General features: G+C 43.4%; 1 protein-coding gene across 4 annotated transcripts in view; it reads left to right on the plus strand.

Annotated features, from left to right (window-relative positions):
• The window catches only part of LOC139461037 (intermembrane lipid transfer protein VPS13A-like), a 142,129-nt gene that overhangs the window by 73,951 nt on the left and 43,152 nt on the right, over window positions 1–25,026 (plus strand). For 3 of the 4 annotated variants that reach the window (XM_071242534.1, XM_071242536.1, XM_071242537.1), the window contains exons 47-59: window positions 61–186; window positions 593–751; window positions 1,045–1,167; window positions 1,809–1,955; window positions 2,088–2,249; window positions 2,466–2,620; window positions 4,631–4,739; window positions 5,947–6,078; window positions 9,325–9,411; window positions 9,791–9,808; window positions 16,215–16,328; window positions 16,433–16,534; window positions 20,392–20,490. In XM_071242534.1, the coding sequence (XP_071098635.1) occupies window positions 61–186; window positions 593–751; window positions 1,045–1,167; window positions 1,809–1,955; window positions 2,088–2,249; window positions 2,466–2,620; window positions 4,631–4,739; window positions 5,947–6,078; window positions 9,325–9,411; window positions 9,791–9,808; window positions 16,215–16,328; window positions 16,433–16,534; window positions 20,392–20,490 (1,533 nt within the window). The remainder of the gene's footprint in view (window positions 1–60; window positions 187–592; window positions 752–1,044; window positions 1,168–1,808; window positions 1,956–2,087; window positions 2,250–2,465; window positions 2,621–4,630; window positions 4,740–5,946; window positions 6,079–9,324; window positions 9,412–9,790; window positions 9,809–16,214; window positions 16,329–16,432; window positions 16,535–20,391; window positions 20,491–25,026) is intronic. The other variant, XM_071242535.1, reaches the window with a different exon arrangement.

Below are 25,026 nucleotides of genomic sequence, written 5' to 3' on the forward strand. Positions count from 1 at the left end.
ACACTGATGTTGTGAGAGTGATATTTCTGCCTGTCATAGACCTGTGTTGCTGTGTTTCAGCTGTTGGTGGACAGCTCGCTGCTCCTGGAAGTGGCGTATTACAATGAGAAGCTGGCTGTGTGGGAGCCGTTGTTGGAGCCCATTCTGGAGGATGGAAAGCCACGCCGCTGGGAACTTGGACTCGAGGTACACAACAGAGAAGTTTATTATTTAACTATAGGTATCAAGAGAAAGCACTTGCATATACCAGGAAAGAATACATGCTAGTAACCTACTCTTGCTGTGAGAGGTGACATCTGTGCCTGATTGGATGCTGCTCAATATACCAGTTACTCATTTGTCGATTGCAGGCCTCTGTGACATAGCTGGAATTAGCTGACTGCAATATTAAACAGAATGCACATCACTGGCACACATGGATATACTGTGGGTGGTGTTTGGTGTACTGATGTTGTTATATCATGTGTGTGATATACATGACAATGCTACAAGGTGTGGCTACACCTTGTGTGTGCGATACACATTGAATATATGGTGTGAATGCACAGTGATGTGTGTTGTGAGTACACATGGATGTGTTTTTATGTTGCAGGTGGTGCAGAATGACGACCTGCCCCCACTGCCCCCAGAGGACGCCGAAGACACTGTGGTCCTTCCCCTGCCCAAGATGAGCGTCAGCATCAAGTCTACTGATGCCATGCAGCTCACCATGTCCAAAGCCTGCCTGGAGGTGCTCACCAACCTGGGCAAGGTGAGTCAGTCATCTGTTTAGTACAGTGTCCTCCCTGCAGGAGGTGGAAACCTCGCCTGAGCTAATGTTGAATGTCATTTAAGGGGCTGCAAACAGGGGGAAAATATAAATACACATTCATTCATATTTAGTCCTACTGTGCTTTTGTGTTGCATGCAAAGAAGAAAATATGTTGTGTTTTTATCATCTCCCCCCATATTCCTTGTTACATTTACGTTTCTATGTGATTTTTTGTAATTTAAACACATATTTGTCCATTAACATAATTAATCTATATGTTCTTTATGCCACAGGCCTTCAATGATGCTTACAACTTGGTGGAGCCATCAGCTGCCATTGGGGAGGTCCTCACCCCCTATGTTATTGAGAATTACACCGGCATGGACATTGTGCTCAAGCTGGACACTTCCTTTGAGGTATGTGTCACATCATTAGAACCAGGGAGACAGTAAGTGTCCGTACACTTTTAGGTATGGCTTGTCTGCGACCAGTGTGTATTTTTTATATATATACTCTGACCCATGCAGTGAGTGGGTGTGTCTAGGTATGACTTGTATGTGACTGACTTGTGTACATTCTCCATGTGTAGACTCCGACCCATGCAGTAAGTGGGCGTGTCTAGGTATGACTTGTATGTGACTGACTTGTGTACATTCTCCATGTGTAGACTCCAACCCATGCAGTGAGTGGGCGTGTCTAGGTATGACTTGTATGTGACTGACTTGTGTACATTCTCCATGTGTAGACTCCAACCCATGCAGTGAGTGGGTGTGTCTAGGTATGACTTGTATGTGACTGACTTGTGTACATTCTTCATGTGTAGACTCCAACCCATGCAGTGAGTGGGTGTGTCTAGGTATGACTTGTATGTGACTGACTTGTGTACATTCTTCATGTGTAGACTCCAACCCATGCAGTGAGTGGGTGTGTCTAGATATGACTTGTATGTGACTGACTTGTGTACATTCTTCATGTGTAGACACCGACCCATGCAGTGAGTGGGTGTGTCTAGATATGACTTGTATGTGACTGACTTGTGTACATTCTCCATGTGTAGACTCCGACCCATGCAGTGAGTGGGCGTGTCAAGCTGCAGTCTGGGAAAAAGCTGCCGCTGTCAGAGAAGATTGTCGCCCAGTCATCCACAAAGGCCTCTGTCATCAAGGCAACGCAGGAGGGTGTGGAGAGAAAGATAATATTCCTGGTATGTTCTTTACTTGACATCAGCAACATGGCTGCAGAATACTGTTATGTCTTGTATATACTGAGTCATGTAGAACATTTAATGTTTCTAGGAAACTCCTAAAGTAAGACTAACTGCCTGCATGTTATGTAGGTGGAGGAGTTTGGAGCTACTCGAGAAGTGACGATCAAGCGGGCAGAGAAACGCATGTTCCAGATCAACAAAGTGTCTCACAGCGGAGACAAGTGGGCCATCGTCGCCAACACACAGGCACATATTGGCCAGAAGATTGTGGCTCTGCAGTCACTCATACAGGTAATGGTCCTCTGCTATCTTGACTGAAAGTATTGTCTTTTGTAAACCGAACAGCTATCTGTTGGACTAATCAAACCCAAGCAGTGGCAATGTGTAACCCAGAAGACACCAGCTGGCTCTTCCATGCTTAAACTCCTGTGGGGTTAGGATAGGTCCCAAAGACTAAAATTGTATCTGATGATGAGACTCTTTGACACATCCAGTCACTTTGTTTAGGTCAAGAATCACTTAGACCAAGCAGTGGAGGTGTATTACCGCGGAGACACACGGACTGACAGCTGTGGAGTGGCACCTCCTGGTGGCATCTTCAACATCCCGCTGCATGCCATCTACTCCTCATCCAGTGAACTCTACTTCCGACCAGTCGAAGGGTGAGACATTTTAGTACAATGCTTAATGATGATCAAACTGAACTCTGTCTTTCACAGTGGAATGTGTATTGCTTACACAAGTATGAACCTCAGGGAAGAAGCAGTCTTAGCATCATCAACTTGTTTAATCATTTCTATGTTTTCTGTGGAGTTGTGATGATGGTGTATGATCTGTCTATGGAGTTGTGATGGTGTATGATCTGTCTATGGATTTAGGATGGTGTATAATCTGTCTGTGGAGATGGGATGGTGTATGATCTGTCTGTGGAGATGTGGTGATTGTGTATGATCTGTCTGTGGAGTTGTGGTGATGGTGTATGATCTGTCTGTGGAGATGTGGTGATGGTGTATGATCTGTCTATGGCGTTGTGATGGTGTATGATCTGTCTGTGGAGATGTGGTGATGGTGTATGATCTGTCTATGGTGTTGGGATGGTGTATGATCTGTCTGTGGAGATGTGGTGATGGTGTATGATCTGTCTGTGGAGATGTGGTGATGGTGTATGATCTGTCTATGGTGTTGTGATGGTGTATGATCTGTCTATGGTGTTGGGATGGTGTATGATCTGTCTGTGGAGATGTGGTGATGGTGTATGATCTGTCTATGGAGATGTGGTGATGGTGTATGATCTGTCTGTGGAGATGTGGTGATGGTGTATGATCTGTCTGTGGTGATGGTGTATGATCTGTCTGTGGAGATGTGGTGATGGTGTATGATCTGTCTATGGTGTTGGGATGGTGTATGATCTGTCTATGGAGTTATGATGATGGTGTATAATTTGTCTATGGAGTTGTGATGATGGTGTATGATCTGTCTGTGGAGATGTGGTGATGGTGTATGATCTGTTTGTGGTGTTGTGATGGTGTATGATCTGTCTGTGGTGTTGGGATGGTGTATGATCTGTCTATGGAGTTATGATGATGGTGTATGATTTGTCTATGGAGTTGTGATGATGGTGTATGATCTGTCTATGGATTTAGTGATGGTGTATGATCTGTCTGTGGAGTTATGATGATGGTGTATGATCTGTCTATGGAGTTGTGATGATGGTGTATGATCTGTCTATGGATTTAGGATGGTGAATGATCTGTCTATGGATTTAGGATGGTGTATGATCTGTCTGTGGAGTTGTGATGATGGTGTATGATCTGTCTGTGGAGATGTGGTAATGGTGTATGATCTGTCTGTGGAAATGTGGTGATGGTGGTGATGGTGTATGATCTGTCTGTGGAGATGCGGTGATGGTGTATGATCTGTCTGTGGTGTTGTGATGGTGTATGATCTGTCTGTGGAGATGGGATGGTGTATGATCTGTCTGTGGAGATGTGGTGATGGTGTATTATCTGTCTATGGTGTTGTGATGGTGTATGATCTGTCTGTGGAGTTGTGATGATGGTGTATGATCTGTCTATGGAGTTGTGATGATGGTGTATGATCTGTCTGTGGAGATGTGGTGATTGTGTATGATCTGTCTGTGGAGATGTGGTGATGGTGTATGATCTGTCTGTGGTGATGGTGTATGATCTGTCTGTGGTGATGGTGTATGATCTGTCTGTGGAGTTGTGGTGATGGTGTATGATCTGTCTATGGAGTTAGGATGGTGTATAATCTGTCTGTGGAGTTGGGATGGTGTATGATCTGTCTATGGAGTTGTGATGATGGTGTATGATCTGTCTGTGGAGTTGTGGTGATGGTGTATGATCTGTCTGTGGAGATGAGATGGTGTATGATCTGTCTATGGAGTTGTGATGATGGTGTATGATCTGTCTATGGAGTTGTGAAGGTGTATGATCTGTCTATTGAGTTGGGATGGTGTATGATCTGTCTATTGAGTTTTGATGATGGTGTATGATCTGTCTGTGGAGATGTGGTGATGGTGTATGATCTGTCTGTGGTGTTGTGATGGTGTATGATCTGTCTGTGGAGTTGTGATGGTGTATGATCTGTCTGTGGGAGACTGGCAACAGTTTAAGGTGTAGTTGTCATGTATTTCCTATCTTTTGATGCAGATATGACATGTGTAAGGAGCCATTCAGGTGGCGGGCTGCAGAGAATGATGGAGTGAAGCAGTGTGCGTGTCCAAGTCGACAGAGTGGACACTCAGCCTTCTACTTCAATGTGAGTCTAACATTACTTGATTTCACAGGAAATATCATCTGTGTGACATCAAAATACATCTCAAGGAGATAATGTTTTCCTAATCATCCAATGGGCGATTGACCTTAGCTTGGGGTTAACATGTTCAAATCTGACAGAAATTATTCTGGTTTACCTTACTTTTGACTTGGAAACATATTTCCTTTTGTTTTATTCTAACAGTATGATGGAGGGCTTGGATGGGTACTCGGGTCTGATGGGTACTGAGAAGGACCCGGGTACCCACAGAACTACACGTCCCCTTTGTTAGTCACGTCATATATTATTATACTTAAATTATCTAGAATTCTATGGTTACACTTCAAGTGACAAATGTTCGTATTTCTTTCTGATGATGCACACATTCCTTCTGACCTTTATATGTTTAAATAAAGATAAAACTTCAGTCAATTTCAGTGTATGCAAGACCAGATTGTTTTATATGTGTATCTAAATACATTTTGCCAGGGCTACGGTCAAACCATTACCAATCGGACATTTTGTACCCAGCTCTTGAGATACCGGTACCCGAGTAGGGTTGGGTAATAGTGGGGTGGGTACCCAGGTAGTAAATTTGGACTCATTCCAGCCCTAGTGTGATGACATAATAGTCAGAGAACCGAACATTCTGGTAAGTAAGGATGTTTTGTTTTGTTTGTTTAACGCCGCACTCAGCAATATTCGAGCTATATGATGGCGGTCTGTAAATAATTGAGTCTGGACAAGACAATTCAGTGATTGACATCATGAGCATCTATCCACACAGTTTGGACCGATGACATGCTTCAACCAAGTCAGCGAGCCTGACCACCTGATCCCGTTAGTCGCTTTTATGACAAGCATAGTCGCCTTTTACAGCAAGCATGGGTTGCTGAAGACCTATTCTACCCCGGATCTTCACGGGTCTAATTGAGTGGATGTCCTAAACCTATTATGTTATGGCATGGTTGCTTCTGAACTGTAATTTCATCTTCAGACTGGTGGTATTTCTGTGGTAATAAATTCTGCATTAATTTACCATTTTATACAAAAGAAAGACATTTTTAAACTTTGCATTACACTATTTTGGTACTGATTTCTCAATGATGTTGTACTAAAAGGCAGCAAACTTTTCACATATTCGACCTCTACTTTAATAGTTGTTAATTGATTGGCATCATGCTATGCAGTGATGACTTTGGTGTTCCAGGTGAGCCCTGAGGTGGAGAACATCTTCTTTGAGGCAGGCGAAGAGCCCTCCGCCAAAAGCTATGTCCTACACCTGTACCCAACAGTCATTCTTCACAACTTGCTGCCCTTCCCCATCACCTACATGTTGGAGGTAGGTTGTGTCCCATCACCTATATGTTGGAGGTAGGTTATGTCCCATCACCTACATGCTGGAGGTAGGTTGTGTCCCATCACCTACATACTGGTGGTAGGTTATGTCCCATCACCTACATACTGGAGGTAGGTTGTGTCCCATCACCTACATACTGGAGGTAGGTTATGTCCCATCACCTACATGCTGGGGGTAGGTTGTGTCCCATCACCTACATACTGGTGGTAGGTTGTGTCCCATCACCTATATGTTGGAGGTAGGTTGTGTCCCATCACCTACATACTGGAGGTAGGTTATGTCCCATCACCTACATGCTGGGGGTAGGTTGTGTCCCATCACCTACATACTGGTGGTAGGTTGTGTCCCATCACCTACATACTGGAGGTAGGTTGTGTCCCATCACCTACATACTGGTGGTAGGTTGTGTCCCATCACCTACATGTTGGAGGTAGGTTGTGTCCCATCACCTACATACTGGAGGTAGGTTGTGTCCCATCACCTACATACTGGAGGTAGGTTATGTCCCATCACCTACATGCTGGGGGTAGGTTGTGTCCCATCACCTACATACTGGTGGTAGGTTGTGTCCCATCACCTATATGTTGGAGGTAGGTTGTGTCCCATCACCTACATACTGGAGGTAGGTTATGTCCCATCACGTACATACTGGAGGTAGGTTGTGTCCCATCACCTACATACTGGAGGTGGGTTGTGTCCCATCACCTACATACTGGTGGTAGGTTGTGTCCCATCACCTACATGTTGGAGGTAGGTTGTGTCCCATCACCTACATACTGGAGGTAGGTTGTGTCCCATCACCTACATACTGGTGGGTTGTGTCCCATCACCTACATGTTGGAGGTGGGTTGTGTCCCATCACCTACATACTGGAGGTAGGTTGTGTCCCATCACCTACATACTGGAGGTGGGTTGTGTTCCATCACCTACATGTTGGAGGTAGGTTGTGTCCCATCACCTACATACTGGAGGTAGGTTGTGTCCCATCACGTACATACTGGAGGTAGGTTATGTCCCATCACCTACATGCTGGGGGTAGGTTGTGTCCCATCACCTACATACTGGTGGTAGGTTGTGTCCCATCACCTACATACTGGAGGTAGGTTGTGTCCCATCACCTACATACTGGAGGTAGGTTGTGTCCCATCACCTACATACTGGAGGTAGGTTGTGTCCCATCACCTACATACTGGTGGTAGGTTGTGTCCCATCACCTACATGTTGGAGGTAGGTTGTGTCCCATCACCTACATACTGGAGGTAGGTTGTGTCCCATCACCTACATACTGGTGGGTTGTGTCCCATCACCTACATGTTGGAGGTGGGTTGTGTCCCATCACCTACATACTGGAGGTAGGTTGTGTCCCATCACCTACATACTGGAGGTAGGTTGTGTCCCATCACCTACATACTGGAGGTAGGTTGTGTTCCATCACCTACATACTGGAGGTAGGTTGTGTTCCATCACCTACATACTGGTGGTAGGTTGTGTTCCATCACCTACATACTGGAGGTAGGTTGTGTCCCATCACCTACATACTGGAGGTAGGTTGTGTCCCATCACCTACATACTGGAGGTAGGTTGTGTCCCATCACCTACATACTGGTGGGTTGTGTCCCATCACCTACATGTTGGAGGTGGGTTGTGTCCCATCACCTACATGTTGGAGGTGGGTTGTGTCCCATCACCTACATACTGGAGGTAGGTTGTGTCCCATCACCTACATACTGGAGGTAGGTTGTGTCCCATCACCTACATACTGGTGGGTTGTGTCCCATCACCTACATGTTGGAGGTGGGTTGTGTCCCATCACCTACATGTTGGAGGTGGGTTGTGTCCCATCACCTACATACTGGAGGTAGGTTGTGTCCCATCACCTACATACTGGAGGTAGGTTGTGTCCCATCACGTACATACTGGAGGTAGGTTGTGTCCCATCACCTACATGCTGGGGGTAGGTTGTGTCCCATCACCTACATACTGGAGGTAGGTTGTGTCCCATCACCTACATACTGGAGGTAGGTTGTGTCCCATCACGTACATGTTGGAGGTAGGTTGTGTCCCATCACCTACATACTGGAGGTAGGTTGTGTCCCATCACCTACATGTTGGAGGTAGGTTGTGTCCCATCACCTACATGCTGGGGGTGGGTTGTGTCCCATCACCTACATACTGGAGGTAGGTTGTGTCCCATCACCTACATACTGGAGGTAGGTTGTGTCCCATCACCTACATACTGGAGGTAGGTTGTGTCCCATCACGTACATACTGGAGGTGGGTTGTGTTCCATCACCTACATGTTGGAGGTAGGTTGTGTCCCATCACCTACATACTGGAGGTAGGTTGTGTCCCATCACCTACATACTGGAGGTAGGTTGTGTCCCATCACCTACATACTGGAGGTAGGTTGTGTCCCATCACCTACATACTGGTGGGTTGTGTCCCATCACCTACATGTTGGAGGTGGGTTGTGTCCCATCACCTACATGTTGGAGGTGGGTTGTGTCCCATCACCTACATACTGGAGGTAGGTTGTGTCCCATCACGTACATACTGGAGGTAGGTTGTGTTCCATCACCTACATACTGGAGGTAGGTTGTGTCCCATCACCTACATACTGGAGGTGGGTTGTGTTCCATCACGTACATACTGGAGGTAGGTTGTGTCCCATCACCTACATACTGGAGGTAGGTTGTGTCCCATCACCTACATACTGGAGGTGGGTTGTGTTCCATCACCTACATGTTGGAGGTAGGTTGTGTCCCATCACCTACATACTGGAGGTAGGTTGTGTCCCATCACCTACATACTGGAGGTAGGTTGTGTCCCATCACGTACATACTGGAGGTGGGTTGTGTTCCATCACCTACATGTTGGAGGTAGGTTGTGTCCCATCACCTACATACTGGAGGTAGGTTGTGTCCCATCACCTACATACTGGTGGTAGGTTGTGTCCCATCACCTACATACTGGAGGTAGGTTGTGTCCCATCACCTACATGTTGGAGGTAGGTTGTGTTCCATCACGTACATACTGGAGGTAGGTTGTGTTCCATCACGTACATACTGGAGGTAGGTTGTGTTCCATCACCTACATGCTGGTGGTAGGTTGTGTTCCATCACCTACATACTAGAGTCTGATTGTGTCCCATCATCCATGTTGAGTGTTGGTTGTGTGTGCCCGTTCATCACTCGGCTGTGTCTCTACGTGATGCCCTGCATGTTTCAGGGGATGGCGGAGCAGCAGACGCTACAGAAGGGGGAGAACATCCCGCTTTTCCATGCCAGTATCAACGAGTCCAGCCTTGAAGTGACAGTAAGTCCATCCTATGTCTGTTCATCTCTTGTCTCTAGACTCCAGGAAAAGGGAACCTAATGTCTTGGATGACAGTAACAACAGCTCCAGGACATGTAAAAGTTAATGGGTTAAGTGAATAACTGATAAGGTATCAATGACACACAACCTTCTTTAATGATGTCACTATCTTATAACACATGATGAATGCTTTGGTCTATGGGATTTTTATGTCAAACTAACATACCAGGTTGGGGATATTGTGTTGATGTGTTTGGTGTAAGGGTGTCGGGCTGGGATGTTGTGGGACAGCCAGCATGGTAAAGGACTAACATCAACGCCACAGCTTGGTATAAAATGTGTGTGATAACACTTAACACTTTATTTTCCCCCTTGACAGCCACGCCTGGACATTGTGGTATGAATGTAGCTCCGAGCTGATGTATGCATTGTGTTAGTCTCTGTTGTTATGTGGTATGACTTTAGATTCCAGCTCACATATTTTGTCTTAAGGGGCATTCACACGGTACAACTAGTTGTATACAACTTGGTGTATGCAATTAGTTGCACAAACTGAAGTTGTATACAACTCCGCATTCACACGGCGGCGAGTTGCATACAACTCGGGTCTCGCGAGATCTCTGACAAAAAGCCTTAGCTGTCAATGTTCCGCCAATTAGACGATAAAATCCAAATGTAAAACAAATAGTTGTCCACACATGAGTTATATATTAATAAAAATATAACATGACGAATTTCCTTCAGGTGTACATTTACTTTAATTTAAGAAATGAAGGGTTTGCCACAAAGAATATTTCACAATTCTCCAAAGGAAATATGTATATGCTGCAGTGTGGTACATTCACAAAGCATATTATAGGAAGAATAACACGATGAATGTCAATTTCTGTGATAAAAAAACCAGCTGATTATTCTGAGTTTCATAAATTCTATGGCATTTTAGATTATATTAGTAAAAGTTCTATATACATGTACCCATTTTGCAGCAGTGCATTATTTTACTGGGTGAAAAGATATTGAAGAGATATTCAAATTATAATTCAAGATTGAAACAGTAAACTACTTCATAAACTGAATGCGTTGTGTGCTAGTTCACCCGCACCTCAAAGAAAATAACAAATATGTACAACGATGTTGATGTTGACGTATACTAATATGACATCACTACCGGTAACCTCCCGTCATAACGTAGCGAGTTCACTGATAGCAGTACGCGGAATGTTTGGAGCAGGTTTTACCGTGATGCTGGGATCATATACATACATAAATAAATCATGTAAGTTAAGTAATCAGAATCAATCTGAAATCAACAGGTTCTGTTTGTTTTTATGTTTCCATTCTCGCTTTGATACTATGTGGAAAGGCAGACCAATACCGTCGTCAGTGTGTGTGATTTTGCGTCAATATCATGGCGTCACGTGGAACGATTTCTGTTGACTTTGCCAAAAAAGTATCTAGACTCTAAATATTTATTCCTCAGTTTTTGCAAGGACTGCATAATCGTAATAATCCGAGCTAATGTACGTAACAAATTGACGACTAAATCTCTCGGAATAGTAGAAAATGTTAAGTAAAACTAGAAGTTTGCTTTGTTTACATTTTTTTCAATGAGAAGAGCACAGGGTTTGGCTTCACACTTGAATATTGCGGTTGATTTCATTTGGACCGTTTGTATTGGTGATTTAGACAAAATGTCATTTGATTCTTATTGGTATGATGAATTCAGGGATGTATGTATCGTAGCTGAGTGTGAAATACATGTGATGTGATAGGCATCTCGTCAAACGCGAAAAGAACCGTGATTTCCCAACGCTATCAACATGGCGGTTCGGTCCAGAGTTTTTGTTTCGAAAACGAATATAGGATTATTGGAGTCTTTTTGGAATGATGATTGGTGTTTTGACAAAGAGCAGAAACCCAATGTTTTTGTAATTGAAATTCACATGTAGCTATACCTTATTTGAATAAATAATGACATTTAGAACAGTGAATTGGTAAAATGCGAAAATGGCAATATTTTCGCTGTACACTATTTTCAGATGTCGTTAGTGATACATATGCTTTGCCTAACATAGTTGTTAATGGCATCACATAATAGATAATTCCCCTCAGAATCTAAGTGTGTATGATGTATTTTAAGTTTTAGAAACGTATATGGACCTAATCTCACCTTGGTCTACACTACAGTATATACAGTCACATAGCCTGTCGTTTCAAATAACACTATAAACAGTTTAACCTGGAGAATTAAACCGATGCAAATGTCAAAATATATAATTTGAGACAGCGGTACCTACTTTTCATAGGTCCTTTATTGAGTGGTGACACTTAGGATACCGAAAAGCAGAACTTACCGACGTGAATTTTTGTTTACAAATTGACGTGTAAATGTCACGTGATTTTCATACGCGTTTTGATTGGCTGCGTACGTACAACTTGTCGCATGAAAATAGAGCATGTCCTATTCCGTACAACTCACGTCCAACAAGTTGCATGCGTCAAAAGTTGGACCGACTTGCCCGTTCACACGATGCAATGTGTTGCATGCAACAAATCGTATACAACTAGTTGTACCGTGTGAATGCCCCTTTAGTCTTTGTTGTCATGTGGTCTGACTGTAGATCCCAGTTTACATATTTTGTGTGTTAGTCTCTGTTGTCATGTAGTCTGTGTTGTTGTTTGTGAAGCTTGTGCTGTCACGCATCCACTGCGTGAGACTGGGCAACTCGGGCAGCCTCATGGACAGTGCATCCACTGTCTTACCCGCATGTGCTGATGTAATAGAGCCATCCTGGGTTATCCATTGTCTCCTATCTCCGTTATAGCAGGACAAGTGCCCTGACCCATTTGCTACACAAACTCACGGGTGAGAGACATTTTGTGGAAGGTGCAATGAGAGGAATGGACAGCACTTCTAAACAGTTATAAAACGGAATAAACCTACTGTGTTTAATGTTATGGAATGGAGATTAAATACACTGGATAATTGAGGACAGCAAGGAATGTTGTGAAATGCCTGAGGATTCAGAAAAAAAACCATTTGAAAACTACATCCTGAAGTGCTCAATCTGTATTCAATTAATATATTACCATTCATCATGTGAAGGCTGACCATGTAGATGTGTAAGACCAACATGTGAAGGCTGACCATGTAGATGTGTAAGACCTACATGTGAAGGCTGACCATGTAGATGTGTAAGACCAACATGTGAAGGCTGACCATGTAGATGTGTAAGACCAACATGTGAAGGCTGACCAACATGTGAAGGCTGACCATGTAGATGTGTAAGACCAACATGTGAAGGCTGACCAACATGTGAAGGCTGACCATGTAGATGTGTAAGACCAACATGTGAAGGCTGACCATGTAGATGTGTAAGACCAACATGTAAAGGCTGACCATGTAGATGTGTTAGACAAACATGTGAAGGCTGACCATGTAGATGTGTAAGACCAACATGTGAAGGCTGACCATGTAGATGTGTAAGACCAACATGTGAAGGCTGACCAACATGTGAAGGCTGACCATGTAGATGTGTATGACCAACATGTGAAGGCTGACATGTAGATGTGTTAGACAACCATGTGAAGGCTGACCATGTAGATGTGTAAGACCAACATGTGAAGGCTGACCATGTAGATGTGTTAGACAAACATGTGAAGGCTGACCATGTAGATGTGTATGACCAACACGTGAAGGCTGACCAACATGTGAAGGCTGACCATGTAGATGTGTAAGACCAACATGTGAAGGCTGACCATGTAGATGTGTAAGACCAACATGTGAAGGCTGACCATGTAGATGTGTAAGACCAACATGTGAAGGCTGACCATGTAGTTGTGTAAGACCAACATGTAAAGGCTGACCATGTAGATGTGTAAGACCAACATGTGAAGGCTGACCATGTAGATGTGTATGACCAACATGTAAAGGCTGACCATGTAGATGTGTTAGACAAACATGTGAAAGCTGACCATGTAGTTGTGTATGACCAACATGTGAAGGCTGACCATGTAGTTGTGTATGACCAACATGTGAAGGCTGACCATGTAGATGTGTAAGACCAACATGTAAAGGCTGACCATGTAGATGTGTAAGACCAACATGTGAAGGCTGACCATGTAGATGTGTATGACCAACATGTAAAGGCTGACCATGTAGATGTGTTAGACAAACATGTGAAAGCTGACCATATAGATGTGTAAGACCAACATGTGAAGGCTGACCATGTAGTTGTGTATGACCAACATGTGAAGGCTGACCATGTAGTTGTGTAAGACCAACATGTGAAGGCTGACCATGTAGTTGTGTAAGACCAACATGTAAAGGCTGACCATGTAGTTGTGTATGACCAACATGTGAAGGCTGACCATGTAGTTGTGTATGACCAACATGTGAAGGCTGACCATGTAGATGTGTAAGACCAACATGTAAAGGCTGACCATGTAGATGTGTAAGACCAACATGTGAAGGCTGACCATGTAGTTGTGTATGACCAACATGTAAAGGCTGACCATGTAGATGTGTTAGACAAACATGTGAAAGCTGACCATATAGATGTGTAAGACCAACATGTGAAGGCTGACCAACATGTGAAGGCTGACCAACATGTGAAGGCTGGCCAACACATGAAGGCTGACCATGTAATTGTGTAAGAGCAAATTTGGAGGTCTGCAGTACGAAGGGGACACATTTGAAGGCTATCCGGTTTCTAGAGGATTTCTTTCAAACGAATACAGCTCAGCATATTGCATTTTATTACCAGCAGAAAACTTCACATATAATCAGTTGAGCACAAAATCACAAGCAGTTAGCTGTCAGCAGCATGTTTGTTGAATATATGATGTCTTCTGACTGGATGTATAAACACATATTATCCATCCTGCACATGCAGGCAATATGGGAAGCCAGCCAAGACACTAGGGGTGTAACAGTACGCTAGCAGTATTTGTCATTGCACTCACAGCTTTTTTACCTCAAACACATCCTGTCAATTATGTCAGCATGAGGCTAATTTGCAGCTCCAATTACTGCTTTCATAAGCATGCTTTGTTTCGGCCTAGATGTATTCCACTTGTGAGGTTTATTTTCCTGTCAGACGGAGGGAGGGACTTATATGATACTTACCGTTATATGTTGTGTATTGTTTGTATGACTTAGTTAGTGGCTGTATAGCAGTGGCAGCCTGCAGAGAGATTGCATCTCTGTATCACTGCATCACAAGAGGAGACGGAAGTCAAACATCCATGGCCAGTGTCTCCCAGTACAGGTGCTGGCATACCCTGCTGGCGTCCCCTGCTTGCAACTTTGTAGTCTCAATGCATGGACTGAAGCATGTAGTTGACAGTAGTCACATATACCCTGGGAGTGTGGTAAAGCACTAATATTGGAATTATTAAAGTGAGCTTGAACAATATCGCATTTACCACAGTTGAATATTCCTCTAACTCACTGTTAACTCATTACAGTCATGCCCCGCTTATACGGACTTCAGATATCCGGAAACCTTGGTTCCCGGATGATTTTCATTCAAAACGAAATAATTACTATATAAATTTACCCGTATTTACGGAAATTCAGTTTCCGGAACCAGGTGGTCATTTTCATACACAAAACACTGAAATGCACACAAAATTGTCTCACTTACCCAGACAATACACTTCTGCTGGTGGTAATCCTTCCGCTGGTGGTAATCCTTTGATTCGTGAGAAGTCAATTAACCAAGTGACACTGAGTTACGTTTGAGACGAGCTTGTTTATTGTACATGTAATCCCATTCGATAACCCACTACAGTCACTCACAAGGAAGCTTGTGCTTGTATAGAGACCTTGATTACATATTACGAGAACACAGGCGATCTGGACAATTTGGAATTATTGTTTAAAATTCAAACCTCAAAATGTGGTAAAGTTCAAACTTCCATGACAGATTTTTTGAAACATGTATGTCTTGAATAAAGATTGAGTGGATGTATCTATTTGCTCTGTCATCTGTCATGAGTTGCATAATTGAAGGGAAGTAACTCTTCCAGTAAGAAGCTGGTTTCAGTTATACGGAAATTCGTTTATACAGACGAATTGTGAAATGACGCAATGTCCGTATAAACGAGGCACGACTGTACTGGTAACATAACTTAATCAACCCAGTTTGGTGAAAGTTGATCAATTAAAGCATTATCCGTGGCAAGTGTTAACATACAAATACGACCTCTGTCATGAGGAAATGTGACTATGGATTCTGTATTGTATTGTGTTACAATTCCGTAGCCTGCAGAAGATAGTTACGTATGCTGACTGTAATCAGGAGGTGTCTTCAGACAAAGTACTTGGTGGTACAACACTTCTCATAATGCTTCTTCGAACAGTCCTAGTTCTTGTCTTCATCTTCACATAGTTTGTCATTTCAGCATCAGTAAGTAGTCTATTCTCACACAGTTTCTCTGTCCCATCCTTTCCTATGTTGTAAACAAAGCATGACGGTGGACATACTTGCAACTGCAACAACCACACCTTAATGCTGTCAGTATTCTGGAGCAGGCACAAGATTACATTATCTTAGTGATATTCTCTCTCAGAGATGCCCCCTCAAAAATCCTTCATAGGCTGGCACTGGAATACAGGATATAATGTAATGTGCCATGTCTATACAATGCAGCTTTCTGACACAAAGCATAACCCTAGGGACATGGATCCAGCCGTGCTGTGTTACTCTCCATGGCTGCTGCACTAGCTGCAGTAGTGCACAGAGACTACCACAGCAGTGCCGTCTGATGACTGGAATGACACTGTGTCTGTGTTGCAGATTCCGGACTATCAGGGCAAAGAGTGGATTGGCCGCAGGACGCTGCAAAAGAATATCCCCGAGTTGTCTGTGTGGAACTTCGAGAGCCATGATGAAACCCAGAAGACTGCTATGGTAAGTTATCTAATGAGAGGAATGACTTTGTTACCAAAGCTGCTGCAAGGGAAGTACGTTGTTCACACAGAGATGAGACTGACATGGTGTGTTGAATGTTTCAGGATCTGGGTCTGCACTGTAAGGTGAATGAGGGCAGCTTTGACGTGACCCTGTACAGCCCGTACTGGATGCTAAACAAGACAGGACAGTCCCTCTGTTACAAGGTACGTTGTTGCTTAGCCTGCTGGATAGATTGTTGTTGTGTTGTTACTCCTCCGTGGAGATACGCCTTTGTTGAACTGTGGCTCATAACGTCATGTGTGGACGGGACTAGTTTGGTCATTCGTATGGTGGTGTCGGTTATGTCAACTGATGCAGTCCTGTGTCGTGAATCTATGGTGCTCCATTAGTGGTGCTGGTGCAGGTAATGGTAATTACTGCACTTTCAAACCACCTTCTGACTCTTATCTTTGGCTCCCTTTGCCAACACTGAGTCGACTTGAAACAAGATGTCTTCAGCTCAAGGCAGATTTGCTGGTGATAAGGAACAAATAAAAACAAATCTTATCCTTTCATTTATGCCATGCATTTATTGCCACGTCTCACCATGAGAGATCTGTGGTGTAATGCATTCCTTGAAACAAAATGGTATCTAGTTGGATCTTGTTTGGTTTCTCCACTCTAACTCTGTGGCATTGATTCAAGGGCTGTTTGACTTTATTTGACTGTTTGTTGATTCCAGGGGTCTGATGCCGATGTTGTTTGACTTTATTTGACTGTTTGTTGATTCCAGGGGTCTGATGTTGTTTGACTTTATTTGACTGTTTGTTGATTCCAGGGGTCTGATGCCGATGTTGTTTGACTTTATGTGACTGTTTGTTAATTCCAGGGGTCTGATGCCGATGTTGTTTGACTTTATTTGACTGTTTGTTGATTCCAGGGGTCTGATGTTGTTTGACTTTATTTGACTGTTTGTTAATTCCAGGGGTCTGATGCCGATGTTGTTTGACTTTATTTGACTGTGTGTTGATTCCAGGGGTCTGATGCCGATGTTGTTTGACTTTATGTGACTGTTTGTTAATTCCAGGGGTCTGATGCCGATGTTGTTTGACTTTATTTGACTGTTTGTTGATTCCAGGGGTCTGATGCCGATGTTGTTTGACTTTATGTGACTGTGTGTTGATTCCAGGGGTATGATGCTGTTTGACTTTATTTGACTGTTTGTTGATTCCAGGGGTATGATGTTGTTTGATTTTATGTGACTGTTTGTTGATTCCAGGGGCTGATGCTGTTTGACTTTATGTGACTGTGTGTTGATTCCAGGGGTCTGATGCCGATGTTGTTTGACTTTATGTGACTGTGTGTTGATTCCAGGGGTCTGATGCTGTTTGACTTTATTTGACTGTTTGTTGATTCCAGGGGTCTGAAGCCGATATTGTTTGACTTTATGTGACTGTGTGTTGATTCCAGGGGTCTGATGCCGATGTTGTTTGACTTTATTTGACTTTTAATTCCAGGGGTCTGATGCCGATGTTGTTTGACTTTATTTGACTGTTTGTTGATTCCAGGGGTATGATGCTGTTTGACTTTATTTGACTGTTTGTTGATTCCAGGGGTCTGATGTTGTTTGACTTTATTTGACTGTTTGTTGATTCCAGGGGTCTGATGTTGTTTGACTTTATTTGACTGTTTGTTAATTCCAGGGGTCTGATGCCGATGTTGTTTGACTTTATTTGACTGTTTGTTAATTCCAGGGGTCTGATGCCGATGTTGTTTGACTTTATTTGACTGTTTGTTGATTCCAGGGGTCTGATGCCGATGTTGTTTGACTTTATTTGACTGTTAATTCCAGGGGTCTGATGCCGATGTTGTTTGACTTTATTTGACTGTTTGTTGATTCCAGGGGTATGATGCTGTTTGACTTTATTTGACTGTTTGTTGATTCCAGGGGTATGATGTTGTTTGATTTTATGTGACTGTTTGTTGATTCCAGGGGCTGATGCTGTTTGACTTTATGTGACTGTGTGTTGATTCCAGGGGTCTGATGCCGATGTTGTTTGACTTTATGTGACTGTTTGTTAATTCCAGGGGTCTGATGCCGATGTTGTTTGACTTTATTTGACTGTTTGTTGATTCCAGGGGTCTGATGTTGTTTGACTTTATTTGACTGTTTGTTAATTCCAGGGGTCTGATGCCGATGTTGTTTGACTTTATTTGACTGTGTGTTGATTCCAGGGGTCTGATGCCGATGTTGTTTGACTTTATGTGACTGTTTGTTAATTCCAGGGGTCTGATGCCGATGTTGTTTGACTTTATTTGACTGTTTGTTGATTCCAGGGGTCTGATGCCGATGTTGTTTGACTTTATGTGACTGTGTGTTGATTCCAGGGGTATGATGCTGTTTGACTTTATTTGACTGTTTGTTGATTCCAGGGGTATGATGTTGTTTGATTTTATGTGACTGTTTGTTGATTCCAGGGGCTGATGCTGTTTGACTTTATGTGACTGTGTGTTGATTCCAGGGGTCTGATGCCGATGTTGTTTGACTTTATGTGACTGTGTGTTGATTCCAGGGGTCTGATGCTGTTTGACTTTATTTGACTGTTTGTTGATTCCAGGGGTCTGAAGCCGATATTGTTTGACTTTATGTGACTGTGTGTTGATTCCAGGGGTCTGATGCCGATGTTGTTTGACTTTATTTGACTTTTAATTCCAGGGGTCTGATGCCGATGTTGTTTGACTTTATTTGACTGTTTGTTGATTCCAGGGGTATGATGCTGTTTGACTTTATTTGACTGTTTGTTGATTCCAGGGGTCTGATGTTGTTTGACTTTATTTGACTGTTTGTTGATTCCAGGGGTCTGATGTTGTTTGACTTTATTTGACTGTTTGTTAATTCCAGGGGTCTGATGCCGATGTTGTTTGACTTTATTTGACTGTTTGTTAATTCCAGGGGTCTGATGCCGATGTTGTTTGACTTTATTTGACTGTTTGTTGATTCCAGGGGTCTGATGCCGATGTTGTTTGACTTTATTTGACTGTTAATTCCAGGGGTCTGATGCCGATGTTGTTTGACTTTATTTGACTGTTTGTTGATTCCAGGGGTATGATGCTGTTTGACTTTATTTGACTGTTTGTTGATTCCAGGGGTCTGATGTTGTTTGACTTTATTTGACTGTTTGTTAATTCCAGGGGTCTGATGCCGATGTTGTTTGACTTTATTTGACTGTTTGTTGATTCCAGGGGTCTGATGCCGATGTTGTTTGACTTTATTTGACTGTTTGTTAATTCCAGGGGTCTGATGCCGATGTTGTTTGACTTTATTTGACTGTTTGTTGATTCCAGGGGTCTGATGCCGATGTTGTTTGACTTTATTTGACTGTTTGTTAATTCCAGGGGTCTGATGCCGATGTTGTTTGACTTTATTTGACTGTTTGTTGATTCCAGGGGTCTGATGCCGATGTTGTTTGACTTTATTTGACTGTTTGTTGATTCCAGGGGTATGATGTTGTTTGATTTTATGTGACTGTTTGTTGATTCCAGGGGCTGATGCTGTTTGACTTTATTTGACTGTGTGTTGATTCCAGGGGTCTGATGCCGATGTTGTTTGACTTTATGTGACTGTGTGTTGATTCCAGGGGTCTGATGCTGTTTGACTTTATTTGACTGTTTGTTGATTCCAGGGGTCTGAAGCCGATATTGTTTGACTTTATGTGACTGTGTGTTGATTCCAGGGGTCTGATGCCGATGTTGTTTGACTTTATTTGACTGTTTGTTGATTCCAGGGGTCTGATGCCGATGTTGTTTGACTTTATTTGACTGTTAATTCCAGGGGTCTGATGCCGATGTTGTTTGACTTTATTTGACTGTTTGTTGATTCCAGGGGTCTGATGCCGATGTTGTTTGACTTTATGTGACTGTTTGTTAATTCCAGGGGTATGATGCTGTTTGACTTTATTTGACTGTTTGTTGATTCCAGGGGTCTGATGCCGATGTTGTTTGACTTTATTTGACTGTTTGTTAATTCCAGGGGTCTGATGCCGATGTTGTTTGACTTTATTTGACTGTTTGTTGATTCCAGGGGTCTGATGCTGATGTAGTTCTTGACCATGCAGCTGATAATGAGGATGTTGTCCTGTTCTCCTTCAAAGCCAAGACTCTCTTTGGTACCAAGAAGAAGGTATGTAACCTCTAGGAACAAGTCCTTCATGTGATCCTGTCAGTATCTGCAAACCTTGTAACATTATGTCTGAAGAACACACTAGTGTGAATCAGTCCTTGGTTTGTTGTGCCCTTGATGGCATTATGTATCCTAGTGATAGTGTATAGAAAGGAGTTGCTTTGTAGGACAAAGTGGATAAGGTGGACATGTGATTGTGTTTTATCTTACCCTGATGATGTGAGATGTTGCTCATGATAGGAACCATTTGTTTATCTGGACGACGCTTGATGATTGATATGGTGCTAGGATAAAGCTTGAATACTGCTGACCGCACCATGAAACAACATTCATGCAGTCATTATAGGAAAGAATGTTTGTGGTACATAGTTCAGAGTGAAATACTTCTCTGTTTGATTACAAAGGATCCATGGTTGTATACAGTGCGAGAAGCTATACATATCTTAATACCAAACCTGAGCACTGTTGGTTGTCCTCTCTTTGGTACCCTAGCCCTTCTAGCTGCGTCTGCCACCTCAATGTTTATGTAGCCTAATGTCTTGAATGTATCTTTGAAGGTTTAGGATAGACTTTATCTTGCAGCTGAATACTGGCAAAGAACCGGTAATAAAGGGGTTATTTCTTCCTGCATAGCACATAGTAGTAGCTCATGAGGACTAACACTGGCAGCAGTCAGGTACCAGGGAACTAATTTCACATTCAACACATGTACTGGGTACTGATGTCACATTCAACACACGTACTGGGAACAAATTTCACATTCAACACACGTACTGGGAACAAATGTCACATTTAACATATGTTCTGGGTACTGAGGTCACATTCAACACACGTACTGGGAACAAATGTCACATTCAACATATGTACTGGGTACTGAGGTCACATTCAACACACGTACTGGGAACAAATGTCACATTCAACATATGTACTGGGTACTGAGGTCACATTCAACACACGTACTGGGAACAAATGTCACATTCAACATATGTACTGGGTACTGAGGTCACATTCAGACACGTACTGGGAACTAATTTCACATTCAACACACGTACTGGGAACTAATGTCACATTCAACATATGTACTGGGAACAAATATCACATTCAACATATATACTGGGCACGGAGGTCACATTCAACACATGTACTGAGCACTGATGTCACATTCAACACATGTACTGGGTACTGAGGTCACATTCAAAACAAATACTGGGAACTAATGTCACATTCAACACATGTACTGAATACTTGCGTATATGACTCTCAATTAAGGAAAAATATGTCCAGAAATAAATGACTGCATCATGACTGACGCAATTTCAAAATATGTGTGTTGTTGTTTACCAGCTTTGGAATGAAAATATTACAGCTACTCACCTGAACTTAATTTATAAACATTTTCCGAATACAATATATGCAAACATCTTAAAATTTACGTCTAGTTTTTAATGAATCGTCGTTTTTAGAAGTAACATAACTTCGCATAACACCACTGCCACGGGCTAATTTGCATAGCCTGTCACATGACCAGACTTTTCTCTCATTTTAAAACAAACGCTAAAATCAGAACAGCCGAGGGCTTTACATATTGTTTTGCATAGTTATATAGATATGCTACTAAAACTGTGCGATTGTGAGGTACACTACAAAATATGTTTTAGTCTGTTTTCAGTCGTACAAATGGGTATCTCTCATACCCTCACGTCTAGTCGCACGTTTAAAAGGAAGCCAGAAGCTGGAATGTAAACATTAAACTTGTTTCCGTCCGGTTGCACATGCACCTCCCTATGATATGCTACAAATCTCTCCGTGCGCCTCTGAGCTGGTCGCTCGAGTAAGGCTTTCGCGGTAGACTGCTAGTTTGTATTCTGCTAGTACTTATCGCTTGTCTACAGCGGACTGCTGACCAGCGCCACGAGCAGAGAAGGTCATCGGGTGGATCATTGGACTCTGCACCCTCCACATCAGGCCCTGGGGGTGGCTAGTCGGCCACACCCATGGCATCAGTTGATAAAGACCCGCCTGTTTTCGACAAGACACTTGACCGTTCGCCTGCGGATGATACTACCCGCACGACTGATCTGTGTCAATCGGTTGATCGAGAGCGTCAATCATCCTCCACAGTTATGATGGGACCGGGTGCTAACGAGGACCATGAGGGGACCTCGGTCCCCAGTCGGTCCGTATCTCGTTCTACCAACGACGATAGGGACGTCGTGCGGGACGACAGTGGACACAGAAGTCATTCCCGTTCAATCGGGATGACAGGTCGAGTGCCTCGTCGAGAGACAGTACACGACACGAGGGCGTTCATCGCCTTCGTGGTTGTCAGGAGTACGATGGGGATCGTAGTACTTCTACAGTTAGAGATCGTAGCCCTCGTCCCCACAGGGACGTGCGACGTTCAGCAGGGAGTTTCTGGGAGTACTGCGTCGTAGTGAAGATAATGACAGAATCGACCCGGCTTTGATAGCCCAGATCACGGCGGTGGTTCTCGCCTCGACGGCGTCGACCAAGAAGGATTTGACTGCATCCGGGGTCCATGGACCGTCAACCAGTACACCAGCTCTTTCATCCACGCCTCCACAATTGACGTCAACGATGGATTGTGATGATAGCCTCTTGGTTGTCTTCGCCTAGTCCCGATATGTATCGGGCCAGATTACTATGGCACGTCACCATGGTTACATCGACTGCACTGAACTACCTGATCGTCATGGCAGGACAATGTAACGGGCCCCGTGGTCATCGCAACAGTTGTTTGACGGTCGTACCAACGAAGTTCTGGACAAGTACTCCAGGGAAGCCGAGCGTGACATCATCATTTCGGCTTCATACAACCAGTCCAGACGGCCACCGGTTTCGAACACCCCACGACGACATTACAGACTGAGAATGTACGTGCCTTCATGGTTGAATATCAGTCACGTAAATTCCGACCGCCGGCCTGGGACCTCGATGTCGTTCTGCACAACCTGTCTTGTCAGACTTACAAGCCTCTAGATCAGGTCGCATTCGACTTACTGTCTCAGAAAACGGCTTTCCTTCTCTCCCTGGCTACGCCCGCGAGAGTATCGGAAATACATGCCATTGACATTCGACGGCTGTTCATACTGCTCTCAACCAATGCAAAGAAAGAGATTACACGTAGTACTCTCTCTGAGCGGTCATTCTCAGAGCTTACGAGGCGCAAGGACTCGCACCTCCCACCTCCTCTCATCCGCACGAAGTTTGAGCCATAGCTTCAACATTAGCACTCCACGGTGCACTCTATTATATGGAGGGCTGCTTTTGGAGATCTACTTCAGTGTTTGATTCGCATTATCTCAGAAATATCTCTACAGAAGATGTTGAAGGACTCAAACAGTTTGACCCACTCTCGTGGTGGCACAACAGATCTCCCAGAAAAGACAGTGAATTTGTGCTTTATTCACTTTGGACTTCGTGCCAGATAACAGGTTACAATAAAAACTGTTGGTGAATGTACGCATTCTTATGTTTTTTTGTTGTGTGCAGTACTTTGGCTTTTTTATTATGGTTATTCGGTGTATGCATCGTCTTCCCATACTTTATAGTACTGCTCGTATTTTTTAGTTACCTTGTATACTGCGAGTTGCTCTGTAACTAAATTATGCGCCTACCACACTTTGATCGCAGTTCAACTGACTCGTGCACTGTCGCATCGATAATTATCCCCCGCCCAACAAAGTTGGCGGGGAATATAGAAACGGGCTCACTCCATCCGTCCGTCCGTCACGGTTCGTTTCATAAACCGTTCAATATTTTTTCATCAAACTTTGCAGGTCTGTCAGGTACATGCTGAACTGGTACCTTTTGCTATTGAGAAATTTTAGAAATTTGTATTTTTTACGTTTCCATGGCAACAAGATGGACTTAGGTTCCAAACTCATCTTTTTTTTACAATTTCCATGACAAGTTCCACCCCGGTTAAAAAAGGTTAGGGTTTGTTTAGATTCAATTATGTCATAAATTCTGTAACAGGGGCGGGGGATATAGCCACGTTAGTGTCAAACTCTTGTTAGTTGTGTGTCGAAGAGCATTAACCATGCTATTTTTAGTTACCTTGTCTACGGCGAGTTGTTCTGTAACTAAATTATACGCCAACCACACCTCGATCGCAATTCAACTGACGTGTGCAGTTGTCCTGTTGAATCAATAATTAGTTGTGTGTCGAAGAGCATTAACCATGCTATTTTTAGTTACCTTGTCTATGGCGAGTTGTTTCTGTAACTAAACTATACGCCGACCACACCTCGATCGCAATTCAACTGACGTGTGCAGTTGTCCTGTCGCATCGATAGTTACTTGTGGATCGAAGAGCATTAACCATGCTTTTTTAGTTACCTTGTATACTGCGAGTTGCTCTGTAACTAAACTATACATCGACCACACTTCGATCGCAGTTCAACTGACGTGTGCAGTTGTCCTGTCGCATCGATAATTAGTTGTGTGTCGAAGAGCATTAACCATGCTGTGCGTTCGTGATAAACAACTTGCATCTGGTCGAATGTTCTAATG

The sequence above is a fragment of the Haliotis cracherodii genome, unplaced genomic scaffold (genome assembly GCF_022045235.1).
Source record: "Haliotis cracherodii isolate W230 unplaced genomic scaffold, xgHalCrac1.p SCAF_14, whole genome shotgun sequence".
Taxonomy (NCBI): domain Eukaryota; kingdom Metazoa; phylum Mollusca; class Gastropoda; order Lepetellida; family Haliotidae; genus Haliotis; species Haliotis cracherodii.